Source organism: Chelonoidis abingdonii, chromosome 1 (assembly GCF_003597395.2).
Source record: "Chelonoidis abingdonii isolate Lonesome George chromosome 1, CheloAbing_2.0, whole genome shotgun sequence".
NCBI classification, from domain to species: domain Eukaryota; kingdom Metazoa; phylum Chordata; order Testudines; family Testudinidae; genus Chelonoidis; species Chelonoidis abingdonii.
This window is the reverse complement of record NC_133769.1, coordinates 156,608,217-156,634,304: the sequence shown is the minus strand read 5'-3', so window position 1 is coordinate 156,634,304 and position 26,088 is coordinate 156,608,217. Positions and strand designations below refer to the sequence as shown.

Sequence of the window (26,088 nt, the reverse complement as noted above, 5' to 3'; positions counted from 1 at the left end):
GGAACCCAGCAGAGCCAAAATTGAATTTTAAAATGCTCTAGGTTGCATGCTTCAAGAAACAAAATGAGATATTTTGATCCCCCTATAAATGAACAGGGAACTTTGTTTTCTGAAGCACCCTTTATATTCTCCTTGCCCTGAAGCAGTTTTACATGGAAAACTTACCACAAATCATTCCTGACATATAAATTGCATCATGCATAAATATAAAGTGCTTCAGAACAAGGGGATATTTTAGGACTCTGATAAGCAGTTTCAGTCTCTTATATAAGCTCTAAAGAGTTTGATATCTTTGAATAAAGATGCGCCCAGATCTCAACAGCCCACACACTGGGAGCTTTTGAAATCCAAATTCAGCTCAAATTAATAGTAATTTGAATGTGAAAACACTTCAGTTGTGTAAGTAGAGGCGAGTGATTCATACAGTAGAATGTGGGAATCTTTGCAAATTAAATACATGAGGATTTCTGATGGAGAGCGTAGCTCATGCAGTGAAAATGTTTAGCTCTGTCTTGTCTTCATATCAAGTGGGATTTTTGCTTTCCCAGTTCCTGGTTATTTTTAAAATAGACTGAACCAAAACCCAGGCTTGAACCTACCCACACACAGGTGATATCATGCTAAAGATCCAAATGTTCTGCCTTTAGTCTGTATCTTCTGAGAGGGTCTGATTCTCCATCAGTTCACACCAGTTTTATTTCCATACACTCTAATGATTTCAGTAGAGTTACACAAGCATTCAACTTGTGTAACCTGATGGCAAATAATGTGCAGAATCTCTGTACTAACTGCTGAACAGTTAGTCTGTGAGGGCCTGGTGACCATCTCTCAAGATTCAGCTCTACATTAGTGGATAAAATTGCTCTGATTTAGGAGATACTCCACCAGTAATGTGTTCACATACTTACCAATACAACTGAAAGTCTGAAGTAAGGAAACTGTCCGAGTCTGTTCATAGGAGGGCACTCGCTATAAATTCCCAGTTAATTTTCCAGTGGTACTTGTTTGTGCTTAAAACAACTCTTGCTGCTTTCTAGTGAATTGCTTTAACATGCAGTGTAGCTTGAGCATGGCACCAGTAAAATGTGTTTAGAGATGTTTCTTTATTCAGATCTATGTGCAGCATTCTTAAGTGTTTCAATACCCTGTGGTGTCAGTTCCTATCCTTTTGCTCCTCTGTGTTGCTGAAGCATTGCCATCAATTATTTGATTCAGTCTCTGTCTGTGTGATGATACCGTCTGTGAAGTAATGTTTAAAGATTCATTTTAGGACTGTTTGTTTATATTGACTATCAGAGTTTTGTGTTACTACAAACAAACTAGTAATACTTAGGAAAAACATTTAAATATTTGCATTGGCTTCCATGAAATCAGATGTTTGGTGCTTGGAATTTACAGAAGTGCCTACATGAGGAGCCTAAAAATATTTTCAGCTGTGTAACTTTGCTTCCAAAATATCCTGATTTTTTATACCGAACATTGGCTTTGTGTGTTGATTGTAAGGCTCTCTGATGGTGAATGTATACGTTACAGTGCGAAGGTTCATTTTAGTCACTGGTATTTTTCTCTCATTCTTCATATCACGTAATACTTTTGCTTTCACAATTCCTGACTATAAAAATGAAGGATTTTATGCTTCCTCATTAGTGTTTGTTCCATTATTTTGACATAATCATGCCACCTTCATGGAAGAGATGATGTATAGGGGTATATTCCTCTTTCAAAGCTCTTGCAGAAGTTAATGAGAACAGAAAGGAGAATATTTCCCTTTAGGTGCGTAAGTCAGCAGCATTCACATTTTCATTATCATTCTTGTGTTTTTTAAGACTGCATGGGGAAGTGAGGAAACTGTGGTGTTATTTTCACAAAGCCAAAGAGAATAGAAATCATTATTCATTTTAAGACTGCTCCATAAAGGTTGCAAGTTTGGGTTTTATTTCTATAAATTAAAGCATGGGAAATGTTTCATTTGAATTGCCTTTTTAATATTCCAAAAAATATAAATCAAACTTTCTTTTAAAGTCACCAGCTCACTGTAGCGGGACCACTGTGTCAGGCAAGAAAACTGCGCTAGGACTGTAACTGCTCGGGGCTGCTTTCATATAAATGTCATGATGATGGTTGGCTCAATTGTTCTTGTCCTTTTGCAATGCATGCGTTTTTGTGGCAGTAGGTTACATTTCCAGACGGGCAATGCTTCAGCAATTACATGGAGTCAGTACATTCTCACACGACGAGTGTCACTATGCCGCTTACACATGGATGGACAAAGGTAAGGCTTGATAACACCGCCTTCGTTTTTATCCTAACATGTTAGTTGAAGTATCCTGTATTTTTCTGTCGCAGTGAGCTGGGCAACAGTTAGAGGTTCCACGTTCAGGTGAAGTCAGATACAATACACCAATTTTATTTGTCAGAAATGTTTCTCCAAAACTAACTATTGCTAAAAATTAGAACAGTAGAATTAATGTTATAATGTTATAAAACAGCAATTGATTCATGTAGGTCAAACCATGTCTGAATAACCTAATCCATCTATAGGGCAGAACATTGAGGAGACAGGAGAGTTATTTTTAGGTGGGCAAAGGTCGCCTGATTGGCTTACTACTTCCTTCGCTGAAGCTCAGAATTTATGATTAGTCGTTTAGATGGCACAATCAATGTACACAGTATAATGCTGCTATGCAGTAGGTAAGCTTCAAATGAGAAAGCCCCTGTCAACAGTTGCTTGCAATCTAATGGATAAACAGGTACCATACAGTATACCATACCAACCTGTGGTTCATGAAGCACATACTAAGTGGTCTGTGGAGATTTGGTTTTTCGTGTGGTGGTGGCTGCCTCTCCCCAGGCTTCCAGCTGCTTCTACAGGTATTGAGGAAGAGCCTGGCGATCTATACAATCAGCTGGAAGCAAGGAGGAAGAGCAAGCATAGCTCCATCTACTAGGAGGAGAAGAGGAAACAGGAGCTACCACCAGGGTCTGGAGCTGCCAGGCACCAGCAAGAGGAGATTGTTCAGGGGAGAAGAAAATGAGGCAGTGGGGGGTTATGTCCCTTGGGGAAATGGCTGGAGGGGGCCTGATTGTCAGGCCGTGAGTCCAGGACACAAGGAAATTTAGTGGCAAAAAAGCATGTTTGGAGGAGAGAGGACCACACAACAGGGTACTGTGTGCAGGAAGAGACCAGGATAAGGGGATGGAGTATTAGAGGAACATTTGCCCTGAAAAGAGGAACAGAACATATTGGAGGAGAAGTGAAATTAAGAATAAAATAGAGACAGAAAAACAAAATTAAACTCATTAAAGAGAACTGTAAATACATTCGTTTCTTAAGGGTACTGTCCCAAGTAATCAATTACTTTAGTTGCCAAAGAGCTGTTCTGTGTTCACAGATGGGAGGGACAGTGGCCTTCATGATCATCAGTGGGAGGAGAGCAGTCCACAGAACAATCTCTATTAAGAAGTGGTCCATACAATGAAGATATTTGATAACCCTGGTACAGAGCAATATAATACAGAATAAACACAGTATGGTCTGTCATCTTTGTTGCTGAGCTGTATTTTACATTAGTAGCAACTACATTCATAGAAGGAAGTGGGAAGGTGTGAGATAACATTAACGGTGTGGAGGATTATAGAACAGGCTGGCACTGTTTGACTAAAACATTCCCACCTGGTGGCAGATACTGAGGCTGCTGGGAAATGTTAAATGAGTTCGTTGGTGCAGGTAGCTTGTTAACTGTCCCCTGTGTATGGGAGATGGGAGTGCTCTCTACATAGAGAAATGAAGGTGTGGGCAGAGCAGTCTGGAGGGAGGAGCCCTGGGGCAGCCACACCTGTGGAGATGGTTGGAGCTGAAGGTTTTGTTGTTTTTTGTCAAACCCAAGGAGGGCGGTAAGTGTGACTCTACTCATGGTGTGGACTTTGTTTTAGAGCAGGCTGCTCACGCAGGGTGAGATATTTTTGACATATTCTGCACAAGGGGCATGGGGGTGGGGAGCGAAGCAAACTTGAACTGAAGAACATGAGGGCAGAAGTGGCAACAGGCCCAGACTGCCCCCAAACAGCTGTTGCAGGCCTTGTGGCAATTTGTGAAGGAGTCCAACAAGAACGGCAGCAACAACTTTGGGAGCTGATGTTCCACAGACTGATTAACCTATGGCCACCATCTGGACTGCCGGTGAGCGTCAGCCCTTCTCTGTCTATCATGAAGCCGGATGGTGACCCTGAGGCCTGCTGGTCACCTTTGAGCTGCTGGCTCCTGCTCAGCGTGAGTCTTGGAACATCTTTTTAGCTCCTTTTCCACAGTAGAGGTACAAGGAGTAAAAGATAAATATATATATTAAGTGCCTAGATGTGAGAAAGGTCACACTGCCCCAGTTTCAGCCCAGTTCCATAGCACAGTTCATAGAGCAGCTCTTAGGGAGAAAACTGAAAGACTCAGGAACTCAGTGGTGGGCAATGAAACCAGAAAATTGGCCAGATACAGAAGGGACTGATGTGGGGGGCGGGAATTATGTGTTTTGCTTATTAGGAAAAGGAACACGTAAGAAAATTGGGTTACATATTGCACTGTAATTTTGGGAAGACACATGGACTTACTGAGCCCACAGCGAAAAAGGACAATCACCAGGAATCTAGGAGGAAGCCTCCAGGCCTAAGTATTATGTAAGGAACAGAGGTATATTCAAAAATATTGTTCCTCATGGATGTACTGACAATAGAGAGATGAGGTCTAGTAGGGGCCAGGGGTCTGGTCTCCCAGTGGGTAATAAATGGACCCATAGAAATGGAAGGGCCAATTGTTAGAGCCCTGCAAATCTGTGGATATCCGTTTTATAGCTGTAGACCATGTTTGTGGATCATGGCTTGGATGCGGATACAAATTTTGTATCCATGCAGGGCTCTAGGAATGGTGACCTGCCAGGTTGTCTCATGATACACCCAGACTTTGATGTAAGAGGACTTGAAATGACTCAAGTGCCTTAAGGAATTAGATTCCATACAGGTCCCCTATGACTACAAGGACTCCACGGCCTACCCAAAGGCTATAATTCCCCTATGAGAGGGGGCAGCTTGCTTGTGTTATCCTGCCCCATTGAAATGCAAGGAGCCTGGGTAAACTTTCAGTCTGTCCTGGTTTCCAGGGTGCACCCAGGGGTTTATGACCATGCATAATGACATATTGCAGATAGCAAGTCTTCTGGTCACTGCAGGGGCTTTGGGAGTTAGGTTGTCCAGGAGAGAGAAAACCAGGGTGCATGCCCAAGCATTGGCTCTAAGGGGCTTTAACAGGCTGGCAGTGTTTGCATAGAAATGTAGGACTGGAAGGGACCTTGACAGGTCATCTAGTCCAGTCCCCTGCACTCATGGCAGGACTAAGTATTACTAGACCATCCCTGACAGGTGTTTGTCCAACCTGCTCTTAAAAACCTCCAGTGGCGGTGTCATGGTAGAACTCCCACTCTGAACCTTAGCGTCCAAAAGATGGGGTACCAGCATGAATTCCTCTAAGCTTAATTACCAGCTTAGATCTTGTAGTGCTGCCACCAACCAGGACTTGCAGTGCCTGGTACACTCTGGTCCCCCCAAAACCTTCTCTGGGGACCCCAAGACCCCAAACTCCTTGGGTCTCACAACAAAGGGAAATAAACCATTTCCCCTCCCTCCTTTCTTCCTCCCAGATCCTCTCCTCCCTGGGTACACTAGGAAATCACTGTGATTCAAACTCCTTGAATCTTGGAACAAAGAGGAAATTCACCTTTCCCCCCTCTCCCACCTCTCTCCCGGAGAGTGAGACAGTGACTAACACAGAGAGAAATTCCACCTTCCCCCCTCCCTTCCCTCCTTTCTCCCACCAATTCCCTGGTGAGTACAGACTCAATTCCTTGAGCCTTAACAAGGAAGAACAATCAGGTCTTTTAAAAAAAAAACTTTAATAAAAGAAAGAAAAGTAAAAATTTTCTCTGTAAATCAGTTGAAAATGTACAGGGTCTTTCAGCTTAGAGACAGAGAGAAGCCTCCCCAGCACAAATTCAATTAAAATACACATTTGCAAACAAAGAAAACAATCAAAGACAAACCACCTATCTACAGTACTTACTATTCGAACATATAAGAGACTGTATCAGAGAGATTGGAGAGAAACCTGGTTGCACGTCTGGTCACTCTCAGAACCCAGAGAGAACAACGGACAGAGAACAACACAAAACAAAGACTTCCCTCCACCGAGATTTGAAAGTATTTTGTCTCTTGATTGGTCCTCTTGTCAGGTGTTCTAGGTTCACTGTTTGTTAACCCTTTACAGGTGAAAGAGACATTAACCCTTAACTATCTGTTTATGATAGGCGGAGATTCCTCAGCCTCTCTAGGTGACATGTTCCAGTGCTCACCCATCCCGACAGGAAGTTTTTCCTAATGTCCACCTAAATCTTGATTGCTACAGTTTAAGCTCACTGTTTCTTGACTTGGCATTGGTGGTTAAGAAGATAACTTTATCACCCTCCTCTTTATAACAACCTTTTAGATTATCATTTCTCCCCTCAGTCTTCTCTTCTTCAGACTCAAAAAACCCAGTTTTTTCAATCTTCCCTTGTAGGTCATGTTTTTTAGCCCTTTAATCATTTTTGTTGCTCTTCTCTGGACTTTTTCCAATTTGTCCACATCTTTCCCAAAGTACGGTGCCCAGAACTGGGCACGAGATTCCATTTCAGGCCTTATCGGTGCTGAGTAGATTGGAAGAATCACTGCTCATGTCTTGATTACAACACTCCTGCTAACGCGTGAAACACACCTCCCTGTTAGCAGTCATTGATCCTGCTGGGTAAGGCTTAGGCTGAGGCAGGTGCTTTTATACCTCACTTATATAAAAGGGAATGGCTCTCTGAAGAGAGAGAGAGAGAGAGCAGATCTTCGGTGTGTGAGACCCCGAGGGAGCAGCACAGTTGAGGAGAGGCCTAAACTGAACGTTATCAGATAGTTAATAAAGCTAAATTCCAGGAGGCGCTGGGGTTTTGACTTCATTTTAGAGCAGGCTGGGAAGGTCACAGTGGGTCTCTGATCTTTCCTAAGTTACGTGTTTCAGTTCAGAAATCTTTCATGAGAGAGGTGTCATGCTGAGCTTTTGAAATTCAATCTGAATATTGTATTTAATGGAAAACAGCACGACATGTTCCCAAAGGGGTCCCAAAAATTATACCTGTTAATGTCAGTTCTTCTAAAAGGCATTAGTTAATTGTACCGCACAACAGCAAGGAACATTTATTCTTATTTAAAGGAAGGAAAAAGTCCTGTGACACATGCAAATGGCAAATCACATATTTTAAACACTCATGTCGCCTACACAGACTGAGCAGACATATTTGTCCCTTCAGCATCTTTCACAGCTTGAACACCAATATGTTTGCTTTTTACATGCTCTTGTCATTAATACCAACTACTAAAGGGAAAAATACATACAGCCTCTGCACCCTGTGGGGAAAACGGGGTTTGGGATCATGGGCTGCCCTGTGTTGTGGGGTCTGGGACACCTGCAAAGCCTCTTCACTAACGCTCTTTGGTCAGCAACTGCAGTGCTGATGAACTGCCTCCAACGCTGCATGGCTAGAGTGCTGCAAGGTCTGTGAGGGTATTGGGCACATTCACTCATAAGGTATTAATTAGACCCATATAGCCTCACAGATAAGCCACTCCCTGCTTTTATGCAGGTCTCTGCAGTAGTGTTGAGCCAGGACCAGGCAGCAGCACTAATACCTGCACTGAGAGTTGAATGTGAACTCCCTGGCTGGGGAGCATGTGGCACTTGGAAACTGAACCAGGCATAACTTGCTCTTGAGCATGAGGGGGACTAAGATCCTGCAGTGCTGCGGAGCACACATTTGGCAAGGCAACAGCCTCAGTGATGGCCCCCTTTCCATGCACAGATAGAACTGATGAAGGCATCCATAGTCGCCCAGTTATCTCAGCAACTAGACTCCAGTGAGTATCTGAACATAGTCTGAGGCACTTAGAGATGTCTCAGGCTCATGAGCTCCAAATGTTTGTTCCAAAGTCTCTCAGCCTCTAGCCCAGAGGTAGGCAACCTATGGCACGTGTGCCAAAGGTGGCACATGAGGTGATTTTCAGTGGCACTCACACTTCCCAGGTCCTGGTCACCGGTCCGGGGGGCTCTGCATTTTAATTTAATTTTAAAGGAAGTTTATTAAACATTTTAAAAACTGTATTTACTTTACATACAACAATAGTTTAGTTCTATATTATAGACTTATAGAAGGAGATCTTCTAAAAACATTAGAATGTATTACTGGCACACGAAACCTTAAATTAGAGTGAATAAATGAAGACTCAGCACACCACTTCTGAAAGGTTGCCAACCCCTGCTCTAGCCTTTTGTGTTGCAGAAAAGCACTTGTAACTTTCAGTGTTGTGATGCAGCCTGCCTCTGGCTCTGCCTGACTCGGTGTAGATAGATTGCAGAGCTGACCCAAGCCTGTCTTGCAAAGACTAGCCTGGGTCCCTGATTTCGTCTAGTCCAGGAAGCACGGTGAAGGCATTAGAGATGAAAGGGATCAGCAGCAGTGAGATGCAATGCAGACTATGCTGTCAGGGAGACTAAGCTGCCTACTTAGTGTGCCAGGAAATGAAAAAGGGCCAAAAATGAACCCCCCTTCCTCCTGCTGCAGCCACCTCCTGCTCCCTGCGTCCTAATGCCACTCCTGGATCCTTCACTGTCCAGTCTCTTCTCAGCCCCAACTCCCTCCCCTCTGCTCCCACCCTGTGAACGCAGAGCAAGGGCGTGTTGAGCAGCTTATTCTGCCTGGTCTGATGATAGACAAGGCTGAGTAAACATAACCCAAATCAGTGCCTTCAACACTCAACCAAGCTCGATGCTGTTCCTCCCCAGGAAGAGTTGGAAAGAGGCCCTTCCCTGTGGGAGACTCCCAGTGAGTTTGGTGAGGGGAGTGTGTGTGTGTGTCTATTTCTAACTGGTGGTCACAGTTCCCAAGGAAACCATACACAAAAAATGTTTATGGTCCAATCCCATGGTATGGAGGCAGTTAAGGGGCAGAACAACTTTCTCACTCCATTGTATGGGAAGTGGGAGGTGAATTGGGGGTGAGAAGGTTTAAATGATATTCCTTTCCCCTGCTCATTGCCTGGAAGAGGGGCCAGTTCAAGGATCAGTGTCTCCTCTCAGCCAGCCAGCTGCCAAGAACATCACAGACTAAGGAGGGTTACTTTGAACATAGCCATAGCAGTGTTTGGTGCAAGGCAAATGGCATGCGCAACAGAACGTGATGCTGGCACTGAGCCCTCACTTCATGTCCTGTAATAAGGTAGATGATTTCGTTTTAAATGATGTAATGTATGAGTCTAGGAGACATCCCTTGAGCCATGACTGGAGCAAATTCTGGTTAGCCTATGCAGATCTCTGTAATAAGCAGCCATTTCTAACAGCCTGATTTGTCTGGAGAGGTCTGACAGCATTCTCACTGTCGTTTATGCACCGGCAGGAAGTTAAGACTATGCAAGTAGCAAAACGTTCACCTAGTGTATAACGAGTCCGTGATGTCCAGGTACAACAGAGTGTTTGCATTTGATTTTCAGATGCATTTAGGTCTGTGCTCTAGCCCTGCCATCTTATGTCTGCTTGATTGTATTTACCTTATTTATACAGAAAACCGGGAAAATACCTTCAGCCGTTCCCGAAGCTCCAGTGTCTCCAGCATCGACAAGGAGTCCAAGGAAGCAATTACAGCTTTGTACTTTATGGAGACTTTTTCACGGAAGAATGACTCTGCTGTCTCCCCCTGTCTGTGGGTTGGAACAGGCCTTGGTATGGTTTTAATCATCTCCCTTAATCTGCCTGCTACTGAGGAATTAAGGCAGACAGAACCGGTCATGGTGTCTCCAAGTGGTAAGAGTTTTTGTCTGCTTTCCTGTTGTCTGTCTTAGTAGCAGGAGAGATTATAAATATCTGCTTTTATCTGGTTTCTCTGACCAAAATCTCTCATGTAGCGAATATTAACCCCCGGTTCATTACACTGAGTGCACAGAGAGATACAAAGAGGTGATTGTAGCAGTGATAGCTGTAATTTAGAGACGTGGGACAGTCTGTTTTATTAATCACGAAGATTAGATGTTACACAGAGCTGCACATATTCCTTGTAAGGACTGGAAACAGGAGACTTTTTTTTCCAGACTAGAAAAATAGATAATTTCCTCCTGGGAAAGTGTATCTGGGATTCCCTTGAACGTGTCAAGAATTTGATGGATCATGTGGCAACAGAAATGTCACTAAATTCCAGTAGAAGGTATCTTTAGATGCATTCATAGTACTCAGCACAAATAGCTATTTTCATATCTAAAGGTCTTCAAACACCTTAACTGATTCTTCCTTCCCTGTGACATAGGGAGCTGCTCTCACTTCTGTAGATGAGGCAACAGGCACAGACAATAAGTGACTTGGCCAGTGCTAAGACGGAGCCAATGATAAAGCCAGGATTAGATCTCAGTCCTGTGTACTGACCCCCTCAGACAGGTCTCACTCCTAGGAGAGGTCTAGCTTTCAGGACAAAAACTCAGCTTTGTGTAAAAGCAGGGGCAGAATAAACTAGGCCCTTGTTTCCCACCAAGTTACGATGATGGTTACAATTACAAGATTATTGACACAGAGGATGGTCAATTGAGTGCAGTTATGGACACTGATGAGGACGTACCATGAGAGTAGAAACAAGGGCAGAGAACAAAAAACAAGGCTCAGTTTTGGAAAATACAAGTTAATGCATTTGAGGAAAAACAATTGCAAGTACATACACTAACTGAGACGGGGAAATGCAGAAAGTGGAGACCTGGAGCTAGCCGTAGGCAGCAGATTGGTCGTGAGTTCATGGCTATGGCTTGGAAACAAGGCTAGTATAATTTTGAATGGCTTAGACAAAAGCATTTTGTCACTGAGCAGAGAGGTTATAGTCCTCCTACATACAGCTCTGATCCAGCCCCAGCTGGAATACTGTGATCAGCTCGGGGGTGTCATTACCAGAAAAGCCAGAGGGAGTTCAGAGAAGAATGACAAAATGATTAGGGGGTGAAGGGGATAATTTCCAGGGAAGGATCGAAAGATGCCAAGCACATTTTGGCTAAGTGACAGGCACAGGTTACAGGGGATACTGGAGGGGGGTAAACACCAAGGAGGGACAAGATTTATTTAGCAGTTTTAAAGGGAGCTAACTAGGAATAATGGGAGGACGTTTAGGAGTAAAGAACTGTCGTCTGTATTAGACAAGGAAAGGATAGGAGCCACCTCCGTTGCATGCTTAAAACCTGACTGGAAAGACACTAAAAACTGCACTGTAAAGAACAATCCTATTGGTAAGAGAATGGGATACATGCTGTAATTGGCCATTTTTATCTCTAAATTCTACTGTTTTCTATTGAATTTTTTTGTTAGATTGTCTGAAACATTTTTAATAACTGCAGCCTGCTCATTCACCATCTCTGTCTGGCTGCAAAAATATTTAGTTTGAAGCAGAAGGTTACTTTGTGCAGTTAGCTGTGCAGCTCGTTAGCTTAGTAGGGCTGAGATGTGCTACTGTACCCCTAAAGCACTGGGCTACATTGGGGTTGCAAAACTAAATGGAGGACTGGGTAGGGAAGGCTGTGCCTCCCAAAACAGCCTGCCCTGCCCCCTCCCACTTCCCGTCCCCTGACTGCCCCCCTCAGAATTCCTGACCCATCCAACCTCCTCCTACTCCCTGTCCCCTGACTACCCCCACCAGAGCCCCTGACCCATCCAACCGCCCTCTGCTCCCTGTCCCCTAACAGCCGCCTGGGACCCCCTGCTCCCCGCTCCCTTACCATGCTGGAGCCAGCCACACCGCCACGCTGCCTGGCAGGAGTCGTGGGTCAGAGCGCTGGCGGCACAGTGAGCTGAGACTGTGAGGGAGGAGAATGGCAGGGGGCTAGCCTCCCTGGCTGGGAGCTCAGGGGCCAGACAGGATGGTCCCACTGGCCAGATGTGGCCCGCGGGCCAGAGTTTTCCCACCTCTGCTCTAAAGGGAAAACCTGGATGCAAAATAGATCATGATGCACATGTGCACTAGTGACAACTGGATTTGTTGACAAGCGTATGCCAAAGCTAGAGCATTATATTTTACAGGTACAGTTCTGACACTGAAGGGAGCAGTGCTGACTTTTTCATGCCTGGACTGCATGGGAGCATTGATACATCCACCCTATGAAGTATGGAGGGACCCAAACAGCATAGATGACAGTGAAAAAACGAGAAAAAGGAAACTTGTCATGTATTCTCCTTCCTCCTCCCAGGATATGGGAGATCATCAGTTTGCTGTCATCTGCTCAGAAAAACAAGCCAAAGTTTTCTCATTGCCTTCCCAGACATGCCTCTATGTTCACAACATCACAGAAACATCCTTTCTATTGCGAGCAGATGTGGTGACCCTGTGTAACAGCATCTGCCTGGCTTGCTTTTGTGCCAATGGGCATATCATGACAATGAGGTACTTACCTAGCTAATCATTTAGCAACATTGTAAAAGGCAACAGAATTAGGGCTGTAAAGGAGAGCAGGATGTACACTGTCCACCTGCAATCTGGTGCAGTGGATGGCTGAGCATGTTTATATTATAGACACACATGTAAAGGAAAGCGGTACCCATTTTGCTCTGGTATATAATTTCTCTCAATTAGTAATCCTTCTCACCATCTAGTACCAGATTATCTCTGACAGCAATAGCATGGCAGAAGCAGCAGCGCTCACAGTGGCTAAAGGTGCAGAATAGTTTCCATGCAATCTCTCTTTGCTCACTTATAACTGTCAGCTTTCAGCTTCTGGGCTAAAGGCTTCCAAGTCTGGTCTCACCTATGTATGTTCAATGACTGTGGAAATCAAAATACCGTTCCCTACATTGTAAAAAAAAATAAGGCTGTCAAGTGATTAACAAAATTAATCGCACTGTTAAACAAGACTAGAATACCATTTATTTAAATATTTTTTTATGTTTTCTACATTTTCAAATATATTGATTTCAATTACAACACAGAATACAAAGCGGACACTTTATATTTGTTTTTTATTACAAATATTGCACTGTAAAAAACAAAGAAATAGTATTTTTCAATTCACCTAGTACAAGTGCTGTAGTGCAATCTCTTTATCATGAAAGGTGAACTTACAATGTAGAATTAGGTACAAAAAAACTGCGTTCAAAAATGAAACAGTGTAAAACTTTAAAGCCTACAAGTCCAGTTAGTCCTTTTACTTCTGCAGCCAATTGCTAAGACAAACAAGTTTGTTTACATTTGCAGGAGATAATGCTGCCTGCTTCTTAGTTACAATGTCACCTGAAAGTGAGAACAGGCATTTGCATGCATTGTTGTAGCCGGCGTCGCAAGATATTTACGTGCCAGATGCACTAAAGATTCATATGTCCCTTCATGCTTCAACCACCATTCCAGAAGCCATGCGTCCATGCTGGTGATGGAGTCTGCTCAATAACTGTCCAAAGCAGTGCGGACCGACACATGTTCATTTTTGTCCTCTGAGTCAGATGCCACGAGCAGAAGGTTGATTTTCTTTTTTGGTGGTTCGGGTTCTGTAGTTTCTGCATTAGAGTGTTGCTCTTTTAAGACTTCTGAAAGCATGCTCCACACTTCATCCCTCTCAGATTTTGGAAGGCACTTCAGATTCTTAAACCTTGGGTCGAGTGCTGTAGCTATCTTTAGAAAGCTGATATTAGATCCTTCTTTGTGTTTTGTCAGATCTGCAGTGAAAGTGTTCTTAAAGCAAACAAAATATGCTTGGTTGTCAGCCGAGACTACCATAACACAAAATATATGGCAGAATGCGGGTAAAACCATGGAGCAGGAGAAATACAGTTCTATTTCAAGGAGTTCAGTCACAAATTTAATTAACACTTTTTTTTTTTTTAAACAAGCATTATCAGCATGGAAGCATGTCCTCTGGAATGGTGGTCGAAGCATGAAGGGGCATATGCATGTTTAGCATATCTGGAACACAAATACCTTGCAATGCTGGCTATAAAAGTGCCATGCAAACACCTGTTCTCACTTTCAGGTGACATTGTAACTAAGAAGCGGGCAGCATTATCTCCTGTAAATGGAAACAAAGTTGTTTGTCTTAGTGATTGACTAAACAAGAAGTAGGACTGAGTGGACTTGTAGCCTCTAAAGTTTTACATTATTTTGTTTTTGAGTGCAATTATGTAACAAAAAAAAAATCTACATCTGTAAATTGTACTTTCACGATAAAGAGATTGCATTACAGTACTTGTATGAGGTGAACTGAAAAATACTGTTTCTTTTGTCATTTTTACAGTGCAAATATTTGTAATAAAAATAATATAAAGAGAGCACTATATACTTTGCATTCATTGTTGTATCGGAAATCAATATATTTGAAAATGTAGAAAAACATCCAAAAATATTTAATAAATATCAATTGGTATTCTATTGTTTAACAGTGCAATTAAAACTGCAATTAATCATGATTAATTTTTTTAATCATATGAATTAACTATGATTAATTGACATCCCTAAAACAAATAATTCTTACAAATTCTTTTTTGGATAGCTCCTCAATCAAAATTGCTAAGGTAGAATGTTGATAAGTGGCATTAAAGCAGTCCTCATTCAGCAGCCAGTGTCTTTGAGAGTTCTACCCAACGTTGGGTTGGATTTAACCAAACTCTAACCTTCGAAAACCACAAGCTATACATTCTGTGGATTTTTTTTTTTGCCATGGGGACTTGACCAGGGTTAGGTGGCAGCTGAGCAGGGTTTTGAGACTCTGCGTGGCACCTCAATGGAGGACTTAGACAGCAAACTGCATGTAAGACACCTAAGTCCTTTTGTGGAGCTAGCCCTTGGGTGATCCCGTAGGTAAAAAGATTTGGGCACTGTTTCTTTTTCCCATAGAAAATGCTAATATTTGTTCATAGTAGCTTAGTGGTTTGAGCACTGGCCTGCTAAACCCAGAGTTGTGAATTCAATCCTTGAGGGGGCAATTTGGGGATTGGTCCTGCTTTGAGCAGGGGGTTGGACTAGATGATCTCCTGAAGTCCCTTCCAACCCTAATAATCTATGATTCTATGATTCTAACCTATGTTGGTCACTGAAATGTGCTTTGAGACCAATACACAGAGGGAACAGATCTGTGAAGTAGAAAGGTGCCATTTTTACAATAGCACATTTAAGAGTAGGACTGCATTTTAAATACCACAGCATTCTAGGCTATATATGGAAAATACTAAGTTACCTGTGGGTTTGAATAACATGATAGAATAAAAGCATTTTCTGTAAATCCCAGCATAACACAGGCATCTGGTTCTCTTCAGCTTGCCTAGCCTTCGCCCAATGCTGGATGTCAACTATTTGCCAGTAACAGACATGAGGATAGCACGGACATTTTGTTTCACCAATGAAGGGCAAGCTTTGTATCTCAGCTCTCCCACAGAGATCCAGCGACTGACATACAGCCAGGAGATGTGCGACAATCTACAGGTAGGGCTTGTAAACGTAGAAGGCTGCTTGGCTTTCTTATTGTGGAGAAATCTTTGAAGCACTAATGGGCTCCCATTGTCAAATCTGTGCTTCCTACAGAGGAGGGCTGTACATGTTTGCAGCACTTCTGAGCCAGACAGAGGCATCTCAACAGAGCCCTCCCACCACTGCCTTGATTACAGTGGTTTACACCATTCTCAGGCTTTCGGCTGGTAACACCATGTCCTCTGGTTTAAAATCTAGTGCAACCTGTTCCTTTTTCAGATAATTTTCATTCAATCCAATTCATTCTTATTTTTAATTTGGAACCTGAAACTCCATATAACACCACAAAGATTGCCCAGGATGTTTTGTAACATCTGCACTGTCATGCATAGAATATATGTCTATTTGCATCAACATTTCCAGAGAGAACCAATTTTCTCAAGAGAAAAGCTCCTACATTTGGAAAGAGTAAAATGGAAAAAGAAATGCTTAGTGTCACTGTCTAATGCTCTGGTCCCTGAATATGCATGTTCCTTGTGTTAAGGCTATGAAAGGGTACAAAACACTAATCCACAATTTTATCAGCTAAAGATGGGGAAACAAGATGCTTCTAAAACAACATTGTTTCCAAAGAGCAAATGATGTATTTGTAAATAGTCAATTTATCTGGAACAGTATGTTCTACTTGTCGGTTTCTCAAGGTATTGACACTTTTTCCTCTCCTAAGTTTAATTACATTGAAATTTAATTCAAAGTTAAAGTTTTAAAAAAGGTAACAGCTTGGATTGTAATATTATTGCCACCAGATGTGCCAGGCCTTAGCTTCAATGTAAGATACAATTTACTGTGAAACTTCTATGAAAAGACAATTACTTGCTTTTATTGTTTAAAGTGAAACCAGTGGTAGTTTGACAAACCTAGAGATGGAAGTTCCCTATTTATTCATAGCAGAGGACAACAGGCAGCAGCAGGCCACCCTCCAAGTACACCTTATGCTTGCCCTGCAGGAACCCCCTCATTGGGACACAGAGGAGGTCAACAGTGCTTTTGGTCCATGGCCTCTGTGGAGTAACTCCTGTCCCCTAGCGACTGGACTACGTCCACAAACTGACATTAACGGTAGCAACTTCTAAGTGGATCCAGAGTTGAAGCAGGTTGGCACTTGCCCTAACAAAGTCCTAACGTGCTGCTCTGGGTGAAAGAGGAACTGTTTCACAATGTTATGAGTGACTGCTTAAAAATGTATGGCACTCGATACCACACAGGTCTAACGGAAGGGAAAGTGCATCAGCACAACGTCTGTTCCTTCCCTAACTTTAGTATTGCTTATTTTAATCTAAAAGTAAACACAAGCTCCACTCCCCACATTCACACAGGTCAGTAGGCTAGAAGGGCAGGCATTCTGAGTTGGATATAAACCATTCAAAGTCTCCAAAAGATCTTTTAGTGATTAAGACATACTTTTGAATTACTTACAGTATTTTCCACTACAGTAACTGATACAGCCCTTATTTGCAGGTGGGAAAAGGTTCTCACATCATACTATACATTAAAATACAGCAGCTACGGAGATGGTCTAAGCAAGGAAGTCATTTATTCCAAGCAAAAGCTAGTTCATTATGTTAGATTTTTTTACACTCTAAATGTCATTTATTGAAGGAAGTGAATTGTGGGGGGTTATTGGGGAAGGATCATTAGCAGTAAAACAGGGAACTAAGCTTGAGGTTGTATAATGAGCAGAGAAGCCGGATGCCCAGCTGTCATTAGACCATGGCAATGTGCTGACCAGCAGGTCATCACACAGTGCTGGCATTTTCAACCCTGAAGATTGTTATGAGGAATGAATGTTGCACCCAGGCTTGGACTCACTGGAGAGGAGGAGGAGGAGTTCAAACGACTTTTTACAAATTACTGGAGGGAGTCTAAATACATCACTGAAAAAGGGTTTAAAACTAGGGGATGGGCTAGATTTGTGTTAGCTCAAGTAAGGGAATAAAAGGCTCCTATCTCTCAGCACTGCCACACTCCAGCTGCTCACATCACAGCTTCTGCACAGAGAGGAAGAGCAAAGGCTTTATACACCCAGTATCTTCCTTTCCCCCCAAAAGCAAGTGGGAGGAGCATTGGCAGAGAGCCATGGTTTCACCCACCCTGACCTACCAGCTGGCAGAGCAGTAGTGTTAATGTGCTGAAGCCATCTCCCCACAAATGGTTGCTACATAAGAAGTTACCCTACCAGATTGCAAATAACTTTGATAGCTAGATTTGTTTCTAAAGAACCATTGGTTTGAAGGATATAGGTGTAAGCTCTTTGGAGGCAGAGATCATGCCTTCAGCTGTGGCTGTAAATGTCTTGTGCACAATTGGTGCTGTGTCAACAGTAAAATTAAGTGGGAGGCATGCACTGCTAGCATCCAGCGATGAGCTCATGGAGGGAAGCCAATGGTCTTTTGTAAAAATTGCTTCCTGTCAGCAAGCACTAAACTCATCTTTGTTTTCTTTTTGTGAAGTATTGATGGTCTGGTTGCCTGGATAATCACCAGCTGATTGTGATTTCTTGATTTTAATCAGCATTTTTACGTTGTGGCTTCGTTGCAAAATTTGCTCTCCACAAATCATAAAATATGAACCCACCAGGGGAATGAACACAAATTGTTTTTTTTTTTTAATGCGAGTGGCTTTGGTTGGACATTTTAGCTGCGCTATTGACCCAGCTCTCATAGTAACCAGACATCAAATGCTGAGTTTTTCATAGTATGATAAAAAAATTTTAAAGAATTGATTTGCAGACAAACTGACAGTCAACTGTTGTCCCTGCTAGCCCTGGTCTTGCAATACAACATATGGCATAGATCAGAATTTATCTTTTATTTGCCAAACATCTGATGTCAATGACTCTCTATGCTAATCCAGGCATTTAAAGTAAATGGCAGTCTTCATTCCTCTAGTTCCCTCATGTGTTCTTCTGTCTGATTTTGACCAGGACATGCTTGGGGATTTGTTTACCCCAGTGGAAACCCCCGAAGCCCAGAACAGAGGCTTTCTCAAGGGCCTGTTTGGAGGAAGCGGGCAGACCTTTGACAGAGAAGAGCTGTGTAAGTGATTATAACTGAAACTAACGGACAACACAACAGTTAAACCGATACAAGGAGAGGACACATAATGTAGGACAGAAGGGATGTTAAAAATGTTAAAGATAACACTATAAAGGAAGTAAGAGAATTTGTCCCACAAGCTACTAGGAGCTAGAGCTTGACCTTTCAGAGCCTTGTTTCTATCTACCCAAAATGTTTTCTTTCTTCCCCCTAAGAGCAAGTAAATATAAAAGAGGCCCCATCCTTGCAGTTACTGAAGAACAGGTTTGAGATGGCACTAGTATCATACCTGCCTGGTTAGCTTGAGGCAGTCTCTGTGTGCCACAGTACACTCCAAATAACAGCAAGGGAGTGAGGAACTAGCAGTGAACGCTCTAGGTATTGATGGGAGAATGAGCTAACTCCATTTTCCCTGTGTAGTTGGCGAGGCTTCAGCAGGAAAAGCCTCTCGGAGTCTGGCTCAGCACATCCCTGGCTCGGGTGGAATTGAGGGTATGAAAGGAGCTGCAGGAGGGGTAATCGGAGACTTGGCTCGTGCGCGCCTCGCCCTTGACGAGAGAGGACAGAGACTGGGAGAACTGGATGAAAAGACTGCAAGCATGATGGCTAGTGCAGAGGCATTTTCCAAACATGCACATGAGGTAGGGGTTCCTTGCACGTACAGGTGGAGAGCATTTGCCCTACCCAGGGTTACCCAAAGTTAAGAAAGCTGAACCTCCTTCAGGAAAATTAAAGCAGGCACAGTCCCCCAGATGTTGCTACCTTCATTTATACAGCCCCCTTCCCCACACACTGGGGACCCCTGAGGTAGATTGTCATTATTTGCTACATGCTTGATGAGCAGTGAAGTATCATCATTCACATCTGCACCCACTGAAATAAATGGGGTAATTTCCCACCTCAGAGATGCTGTTTCAGGCTCTCTGCAAACTCAGGCAGCCATCTACTTTAGTTACACTTACTCCAGAGTTTCATAGCATTTAAACCCAAAAGGGGTGATCAGATCATCTAGTCTGCCCTCCTGTGTATCACAGGCCATTTCATTTCATCTGGGTATCCCTATATTAAGTCCAAAGACTTCAATTAGACCAAAAAGTTCAGTCCTCAGGAAACAAAACTGTGTGCCATGGAGAGAGAACAAGGGAGACCCAAGGTGCCACCACTGCCTGTGTCTCCTGCAATGTTTTCTTCACAAACATCTGTCTTTCAAAACTGCTGCCATCTCCCGTTGGTGTCAGTGAGAGGGAGAATACTATGTTCCCTCAGTTAAGATGACCATTACATCCATTCATTGACGTGTCAGTGTTGCTCCTTTGGGAACAATGGGAGATAAGAGCAATAGTCATTAATTGCTCTGAAGATTTTATGTGCCTATCCCTCCTGTCAAATATTCAGTTATGAACAATAACAGGAGAAATATTACCGTTTATCCTGTTTCTTTAAAAAACCCGCTAGTTGCACAAGATGTGCTGAACAGGGAGGGGGAAACTAGGGTGGGTCACAGGTGTGCATCTGGATGCAAGGGAACAAGTGGGGCACTACAGGGAACAGGAAACTAGGGGCATGACCATAGTGTTATGCTAAACTGGTTTGCTCTAAATAGGCTGCGTAGCATGGAGACATTTGCTCTGTAAAACTGAAACAATGTCACCCTGTCGTATAGTCCTAGGAGGGGGAATCAACTGAAAATTAGCAGTAGTACATTAAGGAATATTTACCTGTAATTCCAGTTTTCCAGATATCTGTACAGCTGGATTACCACCTACCTCATGCCCCAGGGAGAATGTTTGTTTTTGGTTTTCCTATTGGCTGTTATAAGTGTGAGGCAAAAAATACTCTCAGAGATGTGTACTGACAGATGGTATTGTGAAGGCGAGGCACCTAATCTATGGCAGTTCCTACTTCACCTTATGCAAAAAGCAGTGTGCTAAAGTAGGAATTCCCTGAGAAGCGTCTCTTCAGTGAACAAAGAGCTCTGGGTAAATAATGTTCTTTGTGGAGTTTAATACTTAATTATGAAGTTAGAGAAAGCAAATATATATATATTTCACAGCAGCAAAGGAAAATGACGTTTGGCAAAACAGAACCTGCTGCTGTTTGTTTGCTCCAAATTTTCTACTTGATTATGAAGTCCATGACAATGAATGGACCCACTTCATTTGTGGTACCACTAGTTCAGTGAAGTTCTACCATATACTAACTTAGCACAAGTCTTTACCGTTAGCAAAACAGATTTTTGTATCTAATTTTCATTTTGCTTATTTCCCATCTCTGTAGTTGATGCTGAAATATAAGGACAAGAAATGGTACCAGTTTTAGACTTATAAAGAAGCTGCTTGGCTTTGATGAGAGCACTATTCAGGGAAGTGGAACTTATTCCCAACACTACCAGTCACTGGCCAGAAGCAAAACTTTCTCCTAGGAAACATTTTCCTGTTATTTGTTTGGATTCGCCACAAGTGGGAAGTCAAGGAGAAGTTTTATATCCCACAAAATGGAGCCTAGACTTGTATTGGTCTTTTGTCAAAATACCTGGCTCATGGTGTAGTAAATCTTTTTCCGAAAGCAACTGCACAGTCACATTGGCATGTAGCTCTTTTCAGAAGCTCTAGGAATGAACTGTGGAGAGTATCTATCTCTGGTTAAAAATATCCTGTACAAACCTAGAATGTTAATGCATTTATTAAAAAAAATGAATACAATTTTGCATGACCAATTGACATCTTAAAAAGAAAGCATGTTGTGACCGAAAAAAAGGGATTTATTTCTATGCTGAGCAAAAAAATATTTAAAAAGAGCAAAAATCTTTATTTTTAAAAACTACACTACAAACAGCCAGTATGTTTCAAGCATGGCTGCTGCTACTCTGGACAGGAAAATTAGATAAGCTGCATTTTTTTATTTGCTGCTAGTTCTTTTCCTTATAAAATCTTAGGTTGAAATCATCAGTGCTATTTAATTCGTATCCAAAGAATAAACCAACATCCAAATCCAATCCAAATGCTTTATTTAGTGTTTGTGAAGGAGCCAGCTGGGATGTCACCTAATTGAGAGCAGAGGGTGTCTTTACAATCCAAAGAGTGCAGGAAACACCTTCCATAAATACTAATTTTCTGAAAGCATCCGTTGAGGGGGCTATGATAACTTTTGTCACCCCAGGAGTGTCTGAATCACTTGGTTGCCTTGTTTTTTCAATATTAGAAGCGGAAGAGAAGGTGAGTCTGCAATCTATTGAATTAAACTGAAGAAAGTAGAGGGCCCAGTGGGTCAAGCTGGTAAATCTCCTCAAGTCAGTGACTTCAGCAGCTTGCAGGAAAGAGTTGCACTGAAGTGATGCTAAGCAAACTGCACAGTAACCCAATTTAAAGCTGGCTGGCTGAAGATCACACCAGCAACTAGTTTGAGCTGCAAAGCCCTGCAGATGTAATTTTATATAGACCACTTTCTACACTGCCTTGCCTGGTGTATCACCACTTGCAACCTGTGCAAAGCTGGTGTAAAACACTGCCACAGAGATGAGTGGAGAACTCAGGAGCACATCATATCTACTTTGCACAAGTGTAAATGCCCGTGCAAGGTACTGGTGAAATAGGCTGTTCATATCAGTAAAGCTGCTGCCACGGGGCTTTATGTTGTTTCCATCATGGGCTTTTAATTTCCTTCATTTCGCAGATACTGTCAGATTCTTTTCCACAACAGTTTATCATGATGTATTTGCCTGAACAGCATTCCCATTACATAACAGTCAATTTCCTTCCCCAACTGAGTTTTACTCCTCTGCATCAGCACAATTTCCAAAGTAACCAACTGTGAAGTCAGATGGATTCTAAAATTGACTTGGGAACAAGGTGCCACGGTCATGTTTGCCAGCAAGTACGCACAAGTACAAACTAGGGGGAGAGAGACAGACAGAGACACTTTGCATCAGGAGAATTCACTTTGAAGGAAAATGCTCTGAGAAAGCAGCTGCAGCTAGTGACCTCCCAAATAGCCATGGCCATCAGCTTTGCTTTAACTTCCTACAGGTTTGTATCATGACAGTTCAATGCACACTCTGGACCACGAGACACTGGTCTGGCTTCTGCATTTCCATGGAAAGCCCTGCTAACTCTCACTCAGTAGCCCTCTCAGCCATTCCTTTCTCATATCTGCTCTGTTTTTAGTTTTGGAGTGGGTGCTCACTGGCAAAAACACCTATTGTATATTTAATTCAGCTCAATTTTAGATATGGGTTTTGGACTCAGAAGTCTGGCATCACAAGCTGTGTAAATTAAGGCTATGGCACAAGTTTGAGGCCTCATTAAGGTTACACTATTATGGCTCAATATGAATTTTGTGCTATTCAGAATTTTTAAATTTTGCTGCAGGCAAGGTTAAAATGCCAGCTTTGACGGTTGTAGTTCATATGGCTAATCCAGCCCGTGTGCATTGCATGTTTACTCTACATGTACTCTGGCCTATCATTAATGTAAATCACTAATCTTGTGGGCACTTTAGCTTTACAAACACCTTGGAGAGGATATGTTCCAAGACTAGAAAAGGTATTTAAACTGTCAGTGAATTAGGCTCAGACCAAACAGGTAAAGATTCAGGAGGGAAATCATTCTACCAGGGACATGAGTTAGTTCTGTAACTTACTGCACCTGTCTCTATACTAATATAACCTCTATGAAAAAGATATTCCTGGTTCAAGTGTGGTGCCATGTACACCACGTCTGCTGGCTACACTGGGAGTTTCCATTGCAATTCACTGACATGTTGCAGTATCCATAGATGTATCACACATGACTGTATGGGCAGACTAGCAGAAAGCTTGGTGAGTGATTAGGATGGTACTAGTTCTTGGCTTGTTATTCCGCTTTTAGGCAGAGGTGTTGCTCTAACATCAGTTCAGGGACCTGTGATCCTGAATGAAATAGCAGCCTCCTTAGGCAGATGCTAGAGCTCACTCTGTCATGAAGCAGTTGCACAAGTCAGTATGAACAGCTACAGCCTGCATGAGGGAAATATGCCTCCAGTAGGTTATTTACATTACACTTGCTCTATCAAACTTAACACCACGCTGTACCAGTGGGAAAGCCAGCCAGTAGCTTTCAGTTTGCCTCTTTACTTCACAAAAGAAGAATTTAGATTCCCCAAACATACAATTTTGAATGTTTAAATTCTTCATCTTTTTCTCTAGAAAAACTCCCCAGGAGGTCACAACTGTATCTTCCTTTCATCTATGGCATATTGTACATCTTTCCGGAAAGTTACAAATTCCTGTTTCTGTAACGTTCAGCTCTTGTGACTATAATTATTAATTTTCTTGTAGTCTGTAGAGATCTAAAAAAATTGTATATGTTTGTATATAGAACGTTCTATATATATAAATATAGATATGTAATGTATATGGTGTATACGTTTGGTAGTGCACACTGTTAAAATGCTTTCTATTGAGACTTACTGTGGATGTGGGGAAAAGCCTTCACCTGAAAATGTAATGAGGGCGGGGGAAGCCTGGCTGGTTAGTTTCTTGTGACATGAGGAGGAGTGTGGGATTTTTAGAGGGCCTACCCTAAACATTTTTTGTTAATAACTAGAGTAATAAAGCTGCAGCCTTCAACCTGATAAGCATAGCAATGATTTTACTTGCTGAGAAGAAAATTAGGCTTTCTAAGAAGAATGTTGAAATCAAATGTGCTTTCACCTTTTCTACCAAGCCAGCATCGGTTCACACAACATCCATAACTTTTAGGCTCTTTCTACATCTGAACTCTTAGTTAAAAAGTACAAATTCCAGATAGGTTATATTAGATTTAAAGTATAAAAGGCTGTCTCTAGTGACATTTTGGCATAATATCGCTCAATTAAACATTTTATGATGTTAGAAAATATATTTTTGTGAGTGAAAAATGTATGCACTATCCCAAATAATCCGATATACAAAATACACACACAGCTAGGGGTGTAATATGCAAATAAATATATTAAATTACATTCAATATGTGGCTTCTCATTAGATGAGTCCTTACTAGTAAGAGCTATTTTATTCGCAGCCAACTCCTAGACTTAGACCACTTTAAACTTCAATTCTGAATTAAAATTTTTTAAAAAATCTAAATGAAATTCTGTAACAGCAGCAGGATTTGTTCTCTATAATCACATAAGATTTTTCTAAATCATATTTTTTTACATTCCTGTGTCCCAACTATTTATACTTTTGAGTAGATGTAGTCTGACTGCATTTCTGAATTCAAATTAGACATTTTTTCTCTATTAAACAGAATATAGGTTTTGCATAAATATTTAAATATACACAGATATTCAATTACTAGACATCAAGTTATCACAAAAATTCTTCTTCGAGTGATTGCTCATATCCATTCCAGTAGGTGTACGCGCCGCGCGTGCACGTTCGTCGGAAGACTTTTACCCTAGCAACTCCAGCAGGCCGGCAGGTCGCCCCCTAGAGTGGTGCCGCCATAGCGGGTAATATATACCCCTGCCGGCCTGCCCGCTCCTCAGTTCCTTCTTACCGCCGTGTCGGTCGTTGGAACTGTGGAGCACGGCATAGCTGTCCTCCACGACCCTAGCTTCTCTTCGTTCATTGGTTCTAGTTCTAGTTTTAATTATAGTTCACTTAGTTTAGTATAGTTGTAGTTTATAGTTCTAGTGTATATAGTTAGCGGGTTCGGCGCCGCCCTCTCCTGCGCCCGGCGCCGGGCTTATGCCTGGGTCGCCGGGGTTCAAACCGTGCTCGGCCTGTAAGAAGCCGATGCCTACCAGCGATCCCCATGACGCCTGCTTGAAGTGCCTGGGGGAATCGCATATCTCCGAAAAGTGCCGCATTTGCAAGGCCTTCAGACCAAGGACCAAGAAGGAGTGAGACCAGCGCCTCAAGACGCTCCTGATGGAAGTGGCGCTTAATCCTTCGTCCTCGGCACCGAGTGCTGCTTCGGCTCCGGCGCCGCGAAGATGCCATGGCACCGACCTTCTCCAGCACCGGTTCAGGGGAAGAGACTGTCTACCTCCTCTACCCCAGCTAAGCTGCCTCGAAAAGAGCACCCGGTGCCGACGCCGGCCGGGTTGGCCATGCCAGGGACTTCGTCGACTCCGGGCCCGGCAGGTCCGTCGAGTCCGATCCCTCTCAGCTCCCCGCCAAGATCTGGGGTTGAGCTGATGGTCCCGTCCACACCCGAGACCTTCTCCTCGGCCAGGGACCTCATCACTCTAACGGAGCCTGTGCTGCCCCAACCCCCGGCACCGCCGGTGCGGGTTCTGCAGTCTAAGGGCAAGCCCATGCCGATGTGAGTACCGTCCCCGGACTCTCCGGCTTGACACCGGTCACGATCTTGATCCCGAGGGAAGTCTCGCTCGTGACGCCGCTCGCAGTCCTGGCACCACTCTCCACGACGGTACCGGTCGTACTCGCGGCGCAGATCATCCTCGCGCCAGTCTTGATACTCCCGGCACCATTCTAGCTCCAG

General features: G+C 42.9%; 1 protein-coding gene across 6 annotated transcripts in view; it reads left to right on the top strand.

The window, feature by feature from the left end:
* The window catches only part of STXBP5L (syntaxin binding protein 5L), a 451,518-nt gene extending 428,377 nt beyond the window's left edge, over positions 1 to 23,141 (top strand). For 2 of the 6 annotated variants that reach the window (XM_075071811.1, XM_075071804.1), the window contains 7 exons: positions 2,171 to 2,272; positions 9,677 to 9,916; positions 12,158 to 12,518; positions 15,374 to 15,539; positions 18,508 to 18,619; positions 19,040 to 19,260; positions 20,897 to 23,141. In XM_075071811.1, the coding sequence (XP_074927912.1) occupies positions 2,171 to 2,272; positions 9,677 to 9,916; positions 12,158 to 12,518; positions 15,374 to 15,539; positions 18,508 to 18,619; positions 19,040 to 19,260; positions 20,897 to 20,938 (1,244 nt within the window). In that variant the 3' untranslated portion in view covers positions 20,939 to 23,141. Of the gene's footprint in view, positions 1 to 2,170; positions 2,273 to 9,676; positions 9,917 to 12,157; positions 12,519 to 15,373; positions 15,540 to 18,507; positions 18,628 to 19,039; positions 19,261 to 20,896 lie in introns of those variants that run through there. The other 4 variants (XM_075071819.1, XM_075071817.1, XM_075071805.1 and 1 more) reach the window with 3 other exon arrangements.
* Positions 23,142 to 26,088: the final 2,947 nt, after the last annotated feature.